General features: G+C 39.9%; 1 protein-coding gene across 1 annotated transcript in view; it reads right to left on the bottom strand.

Moving 5' to 3' along the window:
- Positions 1–18,072, bottom strand: part of MALRD1 (MAM and LDL receptor class A domain containing 1) — a 464,614-nt gene that overhangs the window by 120,466 nt on the left and 326,076 nt on the right. Inside the window, exons 27-28 of the mRNA XM_089693696.1 lie at positions 16,096–16,224; positions 5,781–5,930 (exon numbers count right to left, since the gene is read on the bottom strand). Coding sequence (XP_089549822.1) covers positions 5,781–5,930; positions 16,096–16,224 — 279 coding nt within the window. The remainder of the gene's footprint in view (positions 1–5,780; positions 5,931–16,095; positions 16,225–18,072) is intronic.

The raw sequence follows: 18,072 nt of genomic DNA, 5'->3' as shown, positions 1-18,072 counted from the left end.
CCTGCATGAAGGATTCATCTCTTCCTTCTCTTCTTTTTGGCCAATAGAATTTAAAATAGGCCGGGACCTGATGCTAAACAAGTTCAACCACTGATCTGAGTTTCTGGGACAATGTAGTGATTAGTTGTGCTGCAAATTGGGGAGGAGGCAGTGGAGGGGGTACAGGCTCTGATCTTTCTCTGCCCTCCCCCTCCCCCCAGATGCTGCCTATAAGAGAGGAAACTCTGATTCAAGTTATGGCTGCCCTGTGCTATTAAGAGCAGGGGCAGACTGACATTTCATGGGGCCCCAGGGCAATAGGGGATCATGGGGCCCCTGTGTCCTTGCCCAAACTCAAAAAAGCCTATGATAAAAGGTACCAGGGGCATCTAATGGGGCCCCCTACTGACCCTGGGCCCTCGGGCAGTGCCCGAGTTTTCCAAATGGGCAGTCTGCCCCTGATTAGGAGTACTTGTTACTGCTGACACTGCTGAACATCAACTCCCAGAAAATCTTACATATATTGCCAGGGATTTCCAGCTACGCCTCCCTGCATGCATGTGTCAGCAGGACCACTGATAAGGTGGCACCATCAGTCCTCCTCTGAGCCCCATCAGTTCAAAAGTGGTACCCAGGCAGCTAACAAGCACAAGGAAGGAGAACCTGCACAGGAGGGGGTGATCAATGCAGCAGGGGTGGCACTTAACTGATCCCCTGTAGTTCCCCCCTGCAGCAGCTGAAAGCCGGCTTCTCCTTCTTTCCCCCCAGCCTGCTTTCAACTGCTGCTGGGGGAAACTACAGGGGATCAGTTCCAAAAAATCAGCCCCTACTACACCAATTATCCCCCGCTGTGTAGGTTCCCCTGCCTTCTGCTGGCTTCCTTCAGGGCTGTAGACCTGCACCCACATATTTGTCAAACCTTTTTCTCATTACACTGTTCAACAGGTAAAAAGTTTTGGGCATAAAATTAGCTAATCTTACATAATTTTGGGGTGCTGAAAACGAAAATGACCCTAAAAAATGTTGATTGGCTCTAGTTTCCATGATATATTCACCCATCTAATGACGTAAGCCATTCAAAATTATGATGCAACTTCAGCTGCATATTGCGCACTTGATACTGGTGACCAATAGAAAATTGCATGTATACTGAGATGATGCAATATTAGCCTTTAATTGCATCACTTCACTGCATAAAAGCTGCAGTATCTGTAGCTGATTGTAGTTCGACAGCGTCTTTACATTTCGTTTTATGCTTATATAGGCTACTCAGTAATGCCTCGAACTTGTGTGAATAAAGCAGATAATTTCTGCTATATCTGCGGTGAAATAACTTTTATCTCACAAAAAAGGAGGATAACAGGAATGATTAAGAAAGCCTACAACTTGTATTTTGGCTGCAAGATAGGAGACCAGGACAAGAGCTGGGCACCACATATATGCTGCAATTCTTGTGGGACGGCACTGGAGCAATGGTTGAATGGAAAAAAGGCATCTATGCCTTTCGCTGTGCCAATGATTTGGAGAGAGCCAACAGATCATGTTAGTAATTGTTACTTTTGTATGGTGCCTCCAATTGTAAAAGGGCTAAATAAGAAGAAAAAGTTATCTGTGCACTATCCAAATATTCCATCGGCAATACGTCCAGTTCCTCATGGAGAGGGGCTACCAATTTCTAAAGCACCAGAATCCTTCGTGGTTGAGTCAAGTGAGGAAGAACCTGAAGCGTGTAGTCACGTGCAGTTGTAAGAGATAGCCCTTTCCTCGAATACAAGAGAAAAGCCAAGAGAAGCAAAACCGACACAAACTGAAGACAAAACTAGTGAGAATCCTAAGTATTAAAATGATTCAACTTAGCTTATGGCTATAATTTTTCTTGGTAATCCTATGCAATATATTATGCCATTTAGGCTTTGTTATGTAGTCAATATCACTTGCTTTATATTTGTGGAAAGACATCTATCTATATAATTATTGTGCATTATGTAGTCATTACGCCTATAGTAGAAAACTTTCTGTTTACAGAAAAACTAGAGCCAATTGACAAATTTCATTGTTATATTTGAATTCAGAATGTGAAATTCATTAAGAAATGGATCCTTTTGTTTCCAAAACTGGCAAAAAATAAAAATTTGTTGAACAGTGTTATTGACACTTTGCCTGACTTTATAACCAACGTTTAGAGCTGCCATGGTTATTTGTTCTTTTATTGGTATCTAACTTTTTCTTTTCCTGCAACCAAAACTGTAGATATTTAGCTTGAAGAGACTTCAGCATTGTACACATTTTTGGACAGTGTATAGATAGACCTGGCTTTGTATAAAGTCCCGTGCAGCTTACAACTGCCTTCCATTAATTAGTTCTCAAGGACAAACTTTTACACTCCAAAGGTCTGAAACCTGTATGTGATCCAAATACAGAGAACAGATGGAAAGACACAGTGTACTCCAGTCCAGTAGAATGTTCTGTACTTCCATCTCTATTCATTAAGTGTTAGACTAATTAAACCCCAAGAACAATGAACATTGCAACTTCATTAGTCTACGTTGACACATAAGGGGCTGATTCAACAATCTGGGTGCTGCAGATGGCAAACCTTTGCAGAAACAATATTAACAGAAAAAATTTAAGTTACAAGTTTTAGATTAAAAGTCAAAAAGTATACTTTGCTTATCTAACAGTAAACCTGTCTCTACCATAAACCAATAAAACACCTATACCAGGAAGCTAAAGTTGCCCACTCATATACACTCACCGGCCACTTTATTAGGTACACCTTCTAGTACAGAGTTGGGCTCCTTTAGCCTTCAGAACTGCCCTAATTCTATCTGGCATAGATTCAGCAAGTTGTTGGAAACATTCCTGGGAGATTTTGGTCCATGACATGCTGACATGATAGCATCATCATGCAGATTTGTCGCCTGCACATCCATGATACGAATCTCCCATTCCACCACATCCCAAAGGTGCTCTATTGGATTGAGATCTGGTGACTGTGGAGGCCATTGGAGTCCAGTGAACTCATTGTCATTTTCAAGAAACCAGTTTGAGATGATTTGAGCTTTGTGATATGGTGCATTACCCTGCTGGAAGGAGCCATCAGAAGATGGGTACACTGTAGTCATAGAGGGATGGACATGGTCAGCAAGATTTAGATGCCTAAATGCTCTGAGTTGCTGCCATGCGATTGGCTGATTAGCAATTTGTGTTACCAAGCAATTGAACAGGTGTACCTAATAAAGTGGCCAGTGAGTGCAAGTAGATTAGTTGGTTGATCATCCCAGAAGCTGAGGAGCCCAGGGTGCTCTATTTTGCAAAAAAGTAAATCTTAGACCCACCCCTCTACCTTCTGCACCTCACTATAGGTTAGTGATGTTAAACAACGCAAATTTTAGACTTCAGCATATAATGCTAATCTTTGGCCCTATTACTCCCATTTGTTACTATTGGTGATGCCATGCAAAAGCATGCCCTAAATATTTTATTTTATTTATTTATTACAGGTATTTATATAGCTCTGACAACTTACATAGAGCTAATATAAAATAAATACATCCAGTGGCTTTCTGTATATTCATAAATACGCACAATTTATTGACAGCCATCACCCGGAGATCGGCTCTGAGCTTCACCGAACACAGCTCTGTGAATATAAACAACACAGAGCTGCGTTCAGTGACAGGGGATTTCGTTGTTTGTTCATTCCCTGCTAAGCAGGGAATGACAACAACTAGATCCCCAGTAAAAGCAGCACACAGTACACACATAAACACTTGTTAGGCACACATTTAACCCCTTGAATACCTTCCTATTACTATTATTATACAGTATTTATATAGCACCAACAGTTTGCTCAGCGCTGTACATTATAATGGGAGACAATACCTGAGACAGTACAGTAACAATACAATACAATACACGGGGAGTTCGAGGGCCCTGCTCCTTGGAGCTTACAATCTAGGAGGGAGGGGAGAGTGGTACAGGAGGAAATAGCTGTGGGGGATGGAGTGGTGGGAAGAGCGGAGGAGATCAGCAATTAGGTGAGGGTGGGGTAGGCTTCTCTGAATAGATGGGTTTTCAGGGTGTGCCTAAGGTTAACCTTAACCTTAGATGTTAACCCCTTCTTGCCCAGTGTCATTAGTACAGTGACAGTGCATATTATTAGCACTGATCGTTTTAATGATGTCAATGGTGATCTCAGTGGCAGTTAGTCAGTTCCCCCTGTTAGTTAGTGTCATATTGCCTGCCACACTATCGCAGTCCTGTTATAAGTCATTGATCACCGCCATTACTAGTATAAAAAAAATAAATACAGTAGATAAAAAATCCAGTATATATCCGATAGTTTGTAGGCACTATAACTTACACACGAACAAATCAATATTGACTTGTTGGGATTTTGTTTTACCACATATATGCAGCAGAATACATTTTGGCCAACATTTATTAAGAGATTTGATTTGATTTTTTATGGAATATGATTCTTTCTTTATGATTTTTTTCAAAATTGGAGGTATTTTTTCGATTATATAATAAAAAACCCAGTGGGGATCAAATACCACCTAAAAAAAGCTTTGTTGGTGTGGAAAAAAATTATATAAATGTTGTTTGGGTACAGCATTGCATGACTGCGCAATTGTCAGCTAAAGTAGCGCAGTGCTAAAAAATGGCCTGGTCATGAAGGGGGGAAAATCTTCCAGAGGGCAAGTGGTAATAGTGTTTTGGACTAGGTCACCTACAGACGATTTACCGTGATCTACCAGTGAGCCAAATTAATATAGAATTATGTGCACGTAGAAGCAAGACACTGACACTGTTGCAGTTTGCCAACTTCCTAAAATTCTGTTTTATTCAGGAACTAACAGTATCATTTATAGGGCTTATGATGCAGGCAAAGCATAAACATTGATTGGGTGAAAAGTCCACTGGGTTTCTGCGTGTTCTTCCATCCGTGTTGATATCTTCCAATCATTGTCCCCAAAAAGACTCATTCCCTTTTATGGGGGTTGTTTACATTAAAAGATACTTTTCTCCTAATGAGTCACCTAGGGTGAGACTCCGGATGAAGGCGCCATCTTAATTATCATCATTGTTCTGTCAACTTATATCTGATTGTTTACTTAAGAGAGTAAGGAATTTAAAGAGCAAGAAGCAGAAAGTAGCAAGACTATAAAATTGTCATTTTACTGATCATCTAATAGAACTTGGACTATCACAATCCACTACAATAGCACCTTGGAGAGCAGGAAAGACCTTAGAGAGGTTCTAGCCTTTCTCCTCCCTATCCAAAACTACAAAAAATGTTATTTGAATGGCCATACTCTTTAAAAATGGGAAAAATCTTCCCAATGCAAGGGTTACTTGTCTAGAGGATGATAAATAAGGTGATATACCTTATTCCTTGATTCCCCTGAAGGCAATGAACTCCTCCAGAGTCTGATGTGCTGGCTTGTGAGTGGGCCCTGGAAACCTTCCCACACAATACATGACCAGATAGCATTAGAAAGCTTGGGCTACGAAGGGAAGAGGCATCGGGACATCAGTGTGAACATTTGTCAGAGCATCACAAATCTTCAAATAACGTCCAAATGGTTTTTATTGAAGAATGATCACATTACAGCAGAGAAGTGCAATGTTTTGGAGCCCTTCTTCAGGCATGTACCAAGGCAACTGAGGACGTTTCAACGATTACACAGACAGCAATAAAAGTTAACCACGCTATTAATCCTATCTTTATCTAAAAATCAAATAAATTAAAAAGGTTTTGACTGTGAGCCTATCAATATGTATAATCCACTTACCGGGTGTGTGATCTGTATTTAGCTGAACACCTCTTTCCGCCACCGTCCAATCAAAATCATCAGTCTTGTCTTGTATGAGGTTGCATCCCAAATCACCGCCGGTATTCAACTGTGGAAAGCTGCAGCTGCCAGGTAAATCAGTGTAGGGACCTAAGCGCATGCAAAATAATGGCGGCTTTTAATAGTCAGACACCTGTGAGACATCCAATATGTACTCAGTAATTTAGAATAAAATCACCTTGCTATGAAAGCAGTGAGATGAATGCGTGATTTACTGACACCAACCGCTGCTGTGCTCCTCTCTGAAGCAGATTCATCTGCACCTATTGGATGTACGATTTCCTATAAGTCTATTAAGGGATTAGCTCATTCTGGCTTAGTACATTTACTTAATTTCACAAAGGAATTGCCATTTTTCATCTCAGCACTTGCTTCAGTGCTGTTCAACAGGGTGTGAAAATTATGAACAAGTTGATTTAAAATTTAAATGAAATATAGCCCTAGTTTTGGAACAGCTTACCTGACTTACATCTCTTGTTATTACCAGTGTGTTCTTCTTAAAGGAAATGCATAGTAAGGGTTTTTCATTTCCTTTTGCATATATTTTTTATTAACTTATTTTGTTCAGGACTGAAAAAAAATATTTTATTTCTCTTTAACTGGATATACATTAGATAAAATATTACATTTCAGATGTTTTCAGTGATGGGTACTTTTAAAGAAAATTAAAGTGTTACTAAACCCACAACAGTAAAATCAGTCTGTGTATGCATTAAAGAATGTTTGTTGTACTCACTGTGGAACAGTTTAATCCTGTCTTCTCTGATCCTCCCTCTCTTCCACTGTCCCCAACTCGTCTGCTGATAGAACAAAACCTTGGGGGCAAACTGCACATGCTCAGTTTGGTGTGTATTGGTAGAGAGTTTTTTTTTCTTGGGAGTGCATGTGGTCAGCACAGGGCCAATCAGCACTGTCCAAACAGAGGGTCAGGGGTTATGATGTCTCATAGGACAGTGAGAGGAGAATGAAAACTCCTCCTACAAGCTTTAACCAGTGAAATGTATAAAAGTGGTATTTGAGCGCTGGGAACATTAATATAAAGCCGCTAGCATAAAAGGCAACCTCTAAAACCCAGTATGAGAAATATAAAATACGTATGCAGCACTAATATGAATAAATAGATATTGATAAAATCAGGTGAAGAATCAGATAAATATTGCACAATATCTTATGTTAAGTAACTCAGTCCATATTCCTCCCTCTGAGGAAGTGTTATTACACGAAACACGTTAGGAAGGTGCCCCTGACCTGTGTACATATACCGCAAGGCCATCCTGACTGACACTGTGGTGGTCATATTAGATCCGGATGTAAGTTTTATTTTTATCTGTATATGCTGGAATTTTGCTAATTAAAAACCTACTACACTATTAGAAGCTTTCTTGGGGCTCATAATTTCCATGGGAGCCCGCTTTTGAAGGTTCCTGATGATTTGGAGTGGTGTGTGACTTCCCCCTCCCCTGCTGATGATTTTCCTGGTGGAATGCTTAAGAATACACCTAGACTGATGACATCTAGTGGCCTACTTGCTGATGACATCTTCCTGGTATCACAAATCCAGAGCACCAGGAGCGGGTCTTAATTGCTCCACGTGCAGCCAATGCGCTATCTGGTTAGTGCAATGTTTGTACATTCACAAGAACACAAGAGTCACGGTTATCCTTGATCATGGATTTTTGAACACTTGCACATAATCACTTTGCTTTACTACTGTATATGGACTGAGTTACTTAACATAAGATATTGTGCAATATTTATCTGATTCTTCACCTGATTTTATCAATATCTATTTATTCATATTAGCGTTGCATACTTATTTTATAAGCTTTAACAGTGCTTTGCTGGATACTGATAGAAGTCACAAAACTGCTATATGCTGTTGATGAGAAAAGGTATGTAGCAGTTTATATTTATTAAAATATTTGCATTTCCATGTTCTGTGTACTGTGGGAGACAAGATATAGTGAATTCAGGGTCCTGGGTTTACTAACACTTTAAGTCCTGCTAGATCACTTCATGATGCCCCCTTTGCAGGTATAGCTATGTAAAATATTAAAAATAAGTGCCTATACTGTTTAAAATCACTATGTCTCCTTGCTCTGAACATGCTTAGTTGCTCTCTATTTTTCAGCCAAAAATGTAGAAGAACATCTGCTGACAGCCTGAAGATTTACTGCTGCTCAAGGGCTCTGGGCTTTAGCAAAATCGTGTCCCACAGCATGAAGAAATAGAGCAATCGTCGAGGCAATTTACAACAAACACCAATTTTTGGTAGCATAATTATAAATGTGGAATGTATGTTCCTTGCTAAAGAACATTATTTGTTTCAAGTTGTTATAAATTTCCACGTGAATACTACAGCATACAAGTATGTTTAGGACAATGATACACTTCCAACCTAGTGGTAACAGTTTGGAGAAGACCCTTTTTTATTCTGTCATGACTGTGCCCCTATGTACAAAGCCATGGACATGGTTTGAAAAGTCTAGTGTAGAAGAATTCATGTAGTGTGTACAAAGCCCTGACCTCAACCTTTCAGGATTAGGGTTTGGGTTTGATTCACCAAGAGTTTAGCACATTTTGTTTGAAATTTGGCTAACCCTAATTTAACAATGAATCCTATTGTGGTCTATAAGAGGAACATCTTGTTAGTAAGTTCTGACAATTGTTACAGCTAATAGGCAAACTAATATAAAAAAAGTCATGGAGAGTTGGGCATTGCCAATGGGGACATGAACAAATGCAAAAAAAAAAAAAACTAGAAAAATACCGCACATGCAACTTCAAGGGCAACACTGAATATACAAATCCTTTACGTAACATGCTTGTGACATTCCTTAAAGCTGAACTCTGGGAAAAAAATTACCCTTGCAATGGGTTCCTCTGCTCATTAGGTTTAACTGCTCATTTTGTCTTGGGTATGATAAATACGGTGATATATGTACCTTATTCCTTGCTTCTGCATCTTCCCTTCACTGTCTGATCAGTCACAGCTCTCTGAGGTTATCCCATACATTGAAGGACCTGTGCCTGCCAATATTCAGTAGTATCAGAAAGAAAAGGAGAGTGGTGGCTGCCAGGGTAGCAAGGGATGAAGTAGGTATATCACCTTATTCATTACTGTCAAAATTAGCAAAGTGAGGCAAAATGAGCAGTTAACCCTTGTAGTGGAGAGGGAAAATGGTATTATGGAACAATACAATTGTAGCGCTACCCCCTTGAGAGCCTCTGGTTTTGGGTCCCCCTATTTTCCTTCATGGCAAGGCAACATGTATTTTCCAACTTTCATATAGAGTCAGTAACCAGTCCATGAACTTGTTTTTGTTGTTTTATTTGGGGATAAACAACTTGGATAGGATGTAGAGATATGTGGCACGCCCAACTTGACTAGAACAATAACTCTTGGGGACAAACTACAAAAATGTAGGATCCTGGAATTTCTACTCCCTCCGGAATGTCAACAGTCTCTTCACAGATCAGTAATACAGTCTCTATGAGGAGCTCTTAGTCCCCTCCAAATTAACCTCTTCACATCCCAGCTAGAACTACCCATCCACCTGGTTGTCTTTTGAAGAGTACCCCGAAGCAAGAGATTCCGAAACAGGCTTGCAGCACTGTCCCATGGAGAACTGGTTGGGAATAGCACCTAGAAGCCCTCTCTCCTGTAGGCCCCAGGGGGGTACAGGTACTCGCACTGTCCTTGTGTGCTGCATCTTTGGATAAACAGCTTTTTCAGGCTTTTGCTGGGCTGGTTCCCTTCCAGATTTTGAATGTGATTGCTTAAGTCTGAACACAGCTACATCCCCAGTTATAAGAGGGTGTGCACACTTATGCAACCACATTATTTTTTACTTGTATGTCCCCCCTAAAAGATTTCAGTTTGATTTTCAATTGAGTTGTAAAGTTTATAGGTTACATTAAAGGTGGAAAAGGTTCTGAAATGATTTATCTTTGTCGCACTTTTTTACATCACAGGAACCTGACATTTTAACAGGGGTGTGTAGACTTTTTATATCCACTGTATGTATATATATATATATATATATATATATATATATATATATATATATGTAGCAGGCTCCTTGTACAAGAGGATTCAGAAGGAATCACACATTCAGCAGTCGGTCCTTCCTCTCTCTCCCCTATTTGTAAAACCTGGGCATTCTACCAAGTTCATGACTCATCCACTACACAGCAAAGAACGCTGGGAAGGGGAGGGAGCAGGAAGTGAAGGGGAGAACAGAGAGACACGAGGCTGGAGAAAAGACAGGGACATGTGGAGCCCGTCCAAGCAGAGGAGGAGGCACTACAGCACTCAGCGTGGATAGAGGGACCCTGCTGTGTGTTCAGAGTCTGGTGAGCTGTCCCCCTGGAGAGAGTAAGACACACCATTTACACTTTGCATATAGACTGGGACATCCGCACCCTACTGCTGGGATCTCACCCATCCGGGGCCCTGTGCAAACCACAGATCCCTCTGCCTGCTTTGCCCCTCACCACCAGTGTAATTGAGACTGTCTGCCCCGGGGACTGACACATACTGGGAGATTGCATCCTGCGACTGCCCCTGGTCTTGGGGTGCTTTGTGTTGCTTTTAGACACTGAGGTTGGACCCTCTCAGCCCAGAAACCTAGTGAAATCTGATGTAACCCACACCAGCTGAAACTCCAAAGAAGCCTTCAGCTGCTATTTACTTCATTGTAAGGACTAAACGTGCACCAACTAGAGCTCCACCGTTACAAGGACTAGAGTGGGGGAATCTGGCTTAGTAGCCTTATTAGAGGTACCTCTTTATTGCATTCTGTTCTGACTCTGAGGTGATTTTTGGCTAACGCCCCTCAGAAGCAGAATTATACACTGGTGTGGGTAATACATTTCATTGATAGAGTATAAGTAAGTTTATTTGTTTGATATCAGTTGTATTCTGCTTAAAGTGCGGCTCTGCCATCAGGAGATTTTTGGCTGTGAAGTGGTAGTCTAGTGGCAGACCAAATTTACTGCATTGCATAAAAGAAGAAAAGTAAGTTTTGAAGTTGAAAGGGGAACCCCACCCCTCTACACTGCATTTCATTCTCCATAAAATTGTTCTTGTTTCATTTAACCCTGTGTCAGCAAATTTCTTGGCGGGGTATTTGCTATTCATTACCAGTTGTGCCAGAGGGATTGGGTTTGCTTAGGGTTGGATCTATTGAGCACAGGACCCATAATATATTCCAGCTTGTCCCAAGGGGCAGTGCTACATATATATATATATATATATATATATGTATTTACAGTATATATACACACACACAGTATATGTCCCTTTACTATCTAAATTAAAGAGAAAATGGAGCAGGGAAGTCTCCTCTGATATTAATTTCCTTCCACAGTTATTTAAAGTGGTTGTAAACCTCAAACATGAAATATGAACAAAGCATATCTTCCTGTAGTGTGTACTTGTCTCAGTCCAGAACACTAAGGGGTGGATTTACTAATACTGGTTTCTATGCAGAGTTGCACCAGATTTTGCACTCTCCCGTTTTAGTAAATAACCCCCTAAATGTAATTTCAGTCTCCTGCTTTGTTTCTCTATCAGCATGAATCACTTCTAACAATTTTTCCTTACACCAAGAGAAAAAGTGACAGGGGAGGGAGCTCCAGCCCACAACCTGTGATTGGCAGCCTCATCTTTGTTCCTGTGTGCTGTGTGGAGGGGAATGTGTCCCTTCTTTCTAATTAGCCATCAGAGCTCTCCTCACTGAGCTCTGCAGTGTGTGATTTCAGCTCTCCGTCCTCTGTTTTTTGAACTCCCAGATAAGCTTTATAAATTCGACACTTTGAACAGATGTAGAGAAGACTGCAGATAGACAGGTACAACTTATGTAGGAGGATTTGTTTTATCACCAGGTGTAGGCCCATCACATCACTGGGTATATGTAAGGATTTACAACCACTACAAGCTCCAGAGAAGTTTTCCCTGATCTGTCTACTCACACAGTAAAGGGGCACTCTATGTTCTGAGCTTTTGCTATGGGTATATCAGAAGGTATGGCATGAAAAATAGTACATATGGATGTTGCAGAAGCAGGCAATGCTTTTCGCAGGAATAGCAGTCTCCCACATAGAGACAGCAATTAAAACCAGGCAGAAGTTCTAATGTTTTACTATTCCACCATAACAGAAACATATTACATTTTGGTTGGAGTTTCTCTTTGTGTGCAACGATCCTTCAAGTTTGAGCCTAATTTGGGTTTGTCTGAAGTCGCTCCCCTTCTGTGCGTTTGTGCAGCAGCAATCGTCTATGTGGTTCATTAATCTGTAATAGTTCCCTAAAGCAAGCAGAGGGAAGCTGGAACCACAGCTGTGAGCTTGTCTCTTTTTTGGGTTACCAATCAAAAGTACCCATGGGGTGAGGCAGCAGGACAAGCCCTCCCCACCTATGCATTACAAAGATACATTATAGCAGGGGGTAATACATTCTAGAACATGGCTCACTTCTTGTCCAGTAAAGCTCATAGAAGATTACCACCACAATGAAACATTTTACTACCCTTTAGAGCTAAAATTTCGGGCATTTATCTATTGCGTTTGAAATACGATATTGAAGCGCCTTCATTGTACTGCTGTTAGCATCAATGGATTCTGACAGGGCAAGGTACACCAGTGGCATAGTCTTTATCCTTTCAGGCTAGATTATTATCATATTTTTAACACAGCTTGTACCATAACCATTTTTAATTCAATTCTTGTCAATGGGAAGCCTCTGAAATGCATGCCAAGTACAATGTGTGCATATGAGGGGCATTTGCATAGCTTTCATCACTTTTCAGGTAACGGACAATGACCTTGTTAATAAAAACAAAACGTTAATGATAGATAAATCTTATATACATGTCAGCTTTAAAAAAACATCTACAAAAGCAGGCTAAATACATTTCCTGTTTTACCAAAATCTTGATTACACTTGATTAGCATAGAAGAGTGTAACATCTATGTACTCAAAGAGAACCTTCACCCTGGCAAAAGTCTGCTCCAACTGCTCTTCTTTTCATGCTGCCATCTTGAAATATCCCACACATGCGCTGTTGAGCTGCAGATCTTTGCCAGGCATTTTGGACTTGGCACCTCAGCACATTCTTCTTCATACAGAATTGTACTGTATAGTGGTATACTGCTAGTGCCTACTAGGCCTTATGCACATGGCCATACTATTTTTACGTATGATCTTGTTGCCATCAAGATCCTGCATAAAAGGTTGTTTGGACTGCATCTGAACTCACCCCTGCAGTGGATATAAAAAGTCTACACACCCCTGTTAAAATGTCAGGTTTCTGTGATGTAAAAACATGATAAATCATTTCAGAAGTTTTCCACCTTTAATGTGACCTATAAACTGTACAACTCAATTGAAAAACAAACTGAAATATTTTAGGGAGGGAAGTAAATATGAAAAACTAAAATAACGCGTGTGCACACCATCTTATAACTGGGGATGTACAGTTAGGTCCATATATCTTTGGACACAGGCACAATTTTCATACTTTTTGGCTGTGTATGCCACCAGAGTAAATTAAAATGAAACAATCCAAATGAATTTGAAGTGCAAACTTTCAGCTTTAATTCAAGGGGTTGAACATAAATATCAAGTACAAATTTTAGGAACTGCAACCATTTTTATGCACAGTCCCTCCATTTTCATGGGCTCAAATGTAATTGGACAAATTAATATAATAATAAATAAAATGTTCATTTTTAATATTTTGTTGAGAATCCTTTACTGGCAATGACTGCCTGAAGTCTGGAACCCATGGACATTACCAAAGACTGGGTTTCCTCCTTTCTGATGCTTTGTCAGGCTCTAACTGCAGTTGCCTCCAGTTGTTCTTTGTTTGTGGGTCTTCTGCCTTTAGTTTTTCCTTCAGCAAGTGAAATGCATGCTCAATTCGGTTGAGATCAGGTGATTGACTCGACCATTGCAGAATATTCCACTTCTTTTCTTTCAAAAGCTCCTGGATTGCTTTTGCAGTTTGTTTTGGATCATTGTCCATCTGTACTGTGAAGTGCCGTCCAATCAACTTTGCTGCATTTGGTTAAATCTGGGCTGACAGTATATCTCTAAACACTGCAGAATTCATCCGGCTGCTTCTGTCTTCTGTCACATCATCAATAAACACCAATGACCCAGTGCCACTGGAAGCCATGCATGCCCATGCCATCACACTGCCTCCACCATGTTTTACAGATGACGTTGTGTGCTTTGGATAATGAGCTGCTCCAAGCCTTCTCCACACTTTTTTCTTCCTGTCATTCTGGTACAGATTAATCTTAGTTTCATCCGTCCAAAGAATGCTTTTCCAGAACTGGTCTGGCTTTTTTAGATGTTTTTTGGCAAAGTCTTTTTCTATTCTTCAGGCTTATGAATGGTTTGCACCTTGTGGTGAACCCTCTGTATTTGCTCTTGTGAAGTTTTCTCTTGATTGTAGATTTGACAATGATACACCCACCTCCTGAAGAGTATCCTTCACTTGTCTGGATGTTGTGAATGGGTTTTTCTTACCATAGAGAGGATTTTGCTATCATCCACCACTGTTGTCTTCCGTGGATGTCCATGCCTTTTTATGTTGCTGAGCTCACCAGTGCGTTCTTCTTTCCTCAGAATGTACCAAACTGTTGATTTGGCCACTCCTAATGTTGCTGCTATCACTCTGATGGATTTGGTTTGTATGTGAAGCCTTGCAATGGCCTGTTTCACTTGCAAGGACAGCTCCTTTGAACGCATGATGTCAGCTCACAGCAATAGATTCCAAATGAAAATACCACACTTAGAATCAATTCCAGACCTTTTACCTGCTTAATTGATGAAGAAATAACGAAGCAGTAGCCCACACCTGGCCATGAAAAAGGTTTTGATTCAATTGTCCAATTACTTTTGGTCCCTTGGAAAAGGGGGGATGACTACTCTTAAGAGCTGTAATTCCTAAACCCTTTCTCCAATTTGGATGTACATACCCTGAAATTAAACCTGAGAGTGTGCACTTTCAGTCCATATCCATTATATAACTATAGCTTGAATACGTTTTGGTAAATACCTGAAAAAAACTAAAATTGTGCCTGTGTCCAAATATATATGGACCTAACTGTATGTAAGCCCTTTGCTGTAATATATGGACAGTCACATATGTATTATTTTACTTTTTGTACAATAAATTTAATTTGTAACTATGATAATTGTGTTACCACAATTTTTGATTGATATGCCCTCTGATGCACAGTCCTTTGCTACACAATTTTTTGTTCTGTTCATTTATGTGACAGCACATGTGCAAATTGAACTCAGTCTTTGATCATTCTGAAGGACTGAAAGTTGAGATGCCTCCATGCACGTGCTGCTGCTGCATGAATGGTTTATTCAGGAGTGACATGTAAACAATGTGTAAATAGCAACCCACATTAAATTAGTAATAATTCTGTTGCAGAATTTTACTTGATAGACTCAGTCCTATGGATAGGCCATCTGCTATACCAACAGTGGATAACCTCTCCACAGAAATTTATAGAAATTAATAGAAAAGAAGCACCCAGAAGAGGGAATTACCAAATGGCGGATATATGGCTCCCAGTAGGCCCAATGGCAAAGACTTCTAAAGGACCAATTATTATACAGGATTTATATAGCGCCAACAGTTTGCACAGCGCTGTACAAAATGAAGGTAGACATTACAGTTTGGTACAAGAGGAAACAGAGGGCCCTGCTCGTTAGAGCTTACAATCTAGGAGATAACTAGGGTTGCCAACCATCAGTAAATTTACAGACAGTTCATAAAAATCAGTGAGTTTTACAACTGTCTGTAAATATCAGGGACTGATAAATTGTCATGCTGTGTGCAAACCAGGCAAATTACTTGTTATAGGTGTTTTCAGAGTTTCCATATTGTGTTTATAAAGTTTAAATATGGTTTGTCTTAAGTTTCGTTGTTTGTCAGTAAAAAATGTGATCTGTCAGTAAATGTTTCATATTTTGTCAATAAAAAATGATGCGGGAGGTTGGCAACGCTGCCGATAGCAGGGAGGAACAAGACTAAAAGATGATTTGATGGCAAAGGAATAAAAAAAACTATACTAACTGTACAACTATGCTTTATGTACATTGATGTGATCATTTATATTAAGCCAATCTCTCTTGAATGTTTATCTAAAATAATTAAAAAGACTATACATTCTTAATAAAATATTAAGTGACTGGGCAATAAGAAAGGCAAGAACATATACATACTGCAGTCAGCTTCATCAGAGTAATCCTTACAGTCCGCCTTGAAGTCACATACCAGGTGGAATTCAATGCACTTTTTGTTTTTGCATATGAAATCTGTGTCTTCTGGGCATATTCCGGGCACTTCTCCAACTGCAACCAACAAGATGTTGAAATCAATACATAACTGAATCAATACATGCTCCATTTCATTTGTTGATTTAAGTTCAGTAACACAATACACCTATTAACATGCTGTCAACCGTTTACCACTCCTTTCCACACTTTCTTTTATGTCCCGTTTTGTTTTCCTAATTACTCTATGGAAAGTACTCTTTAACTTATTATCTTGTTCAGGAATACTTAAGAGAAACAGCATCTGCCTATTTAAAGTAGATTGGTTTAAAATAAGGAGATTATCAAATCACTAAGTACAACTGATTCACTTCTTTTCTCTACAAAACACACTTGAAACATGCTGATAAATAAGTTGAAATGGTCTACAGATCATGAAGAAAAAAATGTCAGCTATTAATTAAAAAATACAGCTGACAATAAGTGTTTAATGTAGGCAATAGAAGAAAAGAAAATAAATTGATCAGCAATTTAACAAAGTGCACATTAAAAAAAAAATTATACTATATGGCTAAAGGTTTGTGGACACCGGACTATCACAACTTCATGAGCTTGCTGCATATCCCATTCCAAAACCATGGCCATTAAAGAAGAAATAAATTCGCTGTGGGTCCCCGGAGTTCTTTCACATCATACCTTTCTTCTTCTATACAGCATTGAAAAGTACAGAATGGAGTTGATTTACTAAAGGCAAATAGACTGTGCACTTTGCAAAGTACAGTTGCACTCTGCAAGTGTAGTTGCTCCAGAGCATAGTAAATGAAGGGAAGCTTTGCTGACTTCCATCAACCAATTACATGCAAGCACAAATGCTGTTTTTTCATTTTCCTTGCTTGTAGGTGGGTATTCTTTGCAAAATGAAGATTTACCTCATTTACTAAGCTCTGGAGCAACTGCACTTCCAAAGTGCACAGTCTATTTGCCTTTAGTGAATCAATCCAATGTCTCTTTAAAGAACTATAGGGAAAACTTATTTTTTAATTTTGGATAGAGTATGGGAGGTTTATAACCCCTGTCAGATTATTTTTTTCATTGTCCGTATTCCATTGTGGAGATTTATTTTCACTATCTGTTCCATAGCCAAACAGGAAGTGGTGGAGTAGTGGTGGAACTGGCTATTAACACTTTAGAGAAGGATGCCTGCGAGGTGGTGATGTCGCTGCCAGAGGAGGAGCAGGCCACCTTAAAACAGGAAGTAAGAGGAAATCCCTGCAAATTAAGGGAACCCCTTGCCCCCCTCCCCACCCAGGTCACCAGAACTAGTGTCCCCATTGGAAGATTTTCCTTCTATACTGTTCTGGGGAAAACCCACAATTTGGAATTTTCTTTTACTTTCACTTTCAATGATAATGGTGGGGAGTGGACAGCAACAAAAACACAATAGGTGTTTTAATCCCTCTACACTCTATTCAAAATTTACACAAAATATTGCCTTTAGTTATACTTTAAATCAGGGGTATTGAATTAAAATTCAAGGAGATCCGGTCACTAAAATTTTCTTCTAGCTGAGGTCGAAATAGGGTGTGGCCATCAGTGTGCCCCCTTACATTTTGCAAACCAAACTAAGGCAGATGTTCTTATTTCTAGCAAAAAGCTTATTCCTTGACATAGTATAGTGCAGGGATCTCCAAACTTTCTAAGCAAAGGGCCATTTTACAGTCCTTCAGGCTTTAGGGGGGCCGTACTGTTGCCAATGGGAGTTGAAAATGCCCCAGCATCAGTGCCCTATCATTGGTCATTTCATTATCATCAATGGAAGGAATAGTGCCCCATTGTTGACATCAATGAGAAAAATAGTGCCCCATTGATGGTGTCAGTAGGAGAATGGTTCTCCATCATTGGTGTCAGTTGGTGGAATAGTGCTCC

This window comes from Staurois parvus, unplaced genomic scaffold (genome assembly GCF_062004578.1).
Source record: "Staurois parvus isolate SC_StPar_1 unplaced genomic scaffold, SC_StPar_1.0 ptg000636l, whole genome shotgun sequence".
Classification (NCBI taxonomy): domain Eukaryota; kingdom Metazoa; phylum Chordata; class Amphibia; order Anura; family Ranidae; genus Staurois; species Staurois parvus.
Note: the sequence above shows the minus strand (reverse complement) of the source record. Positions and strands in the feature narration are given on the sequence as shown.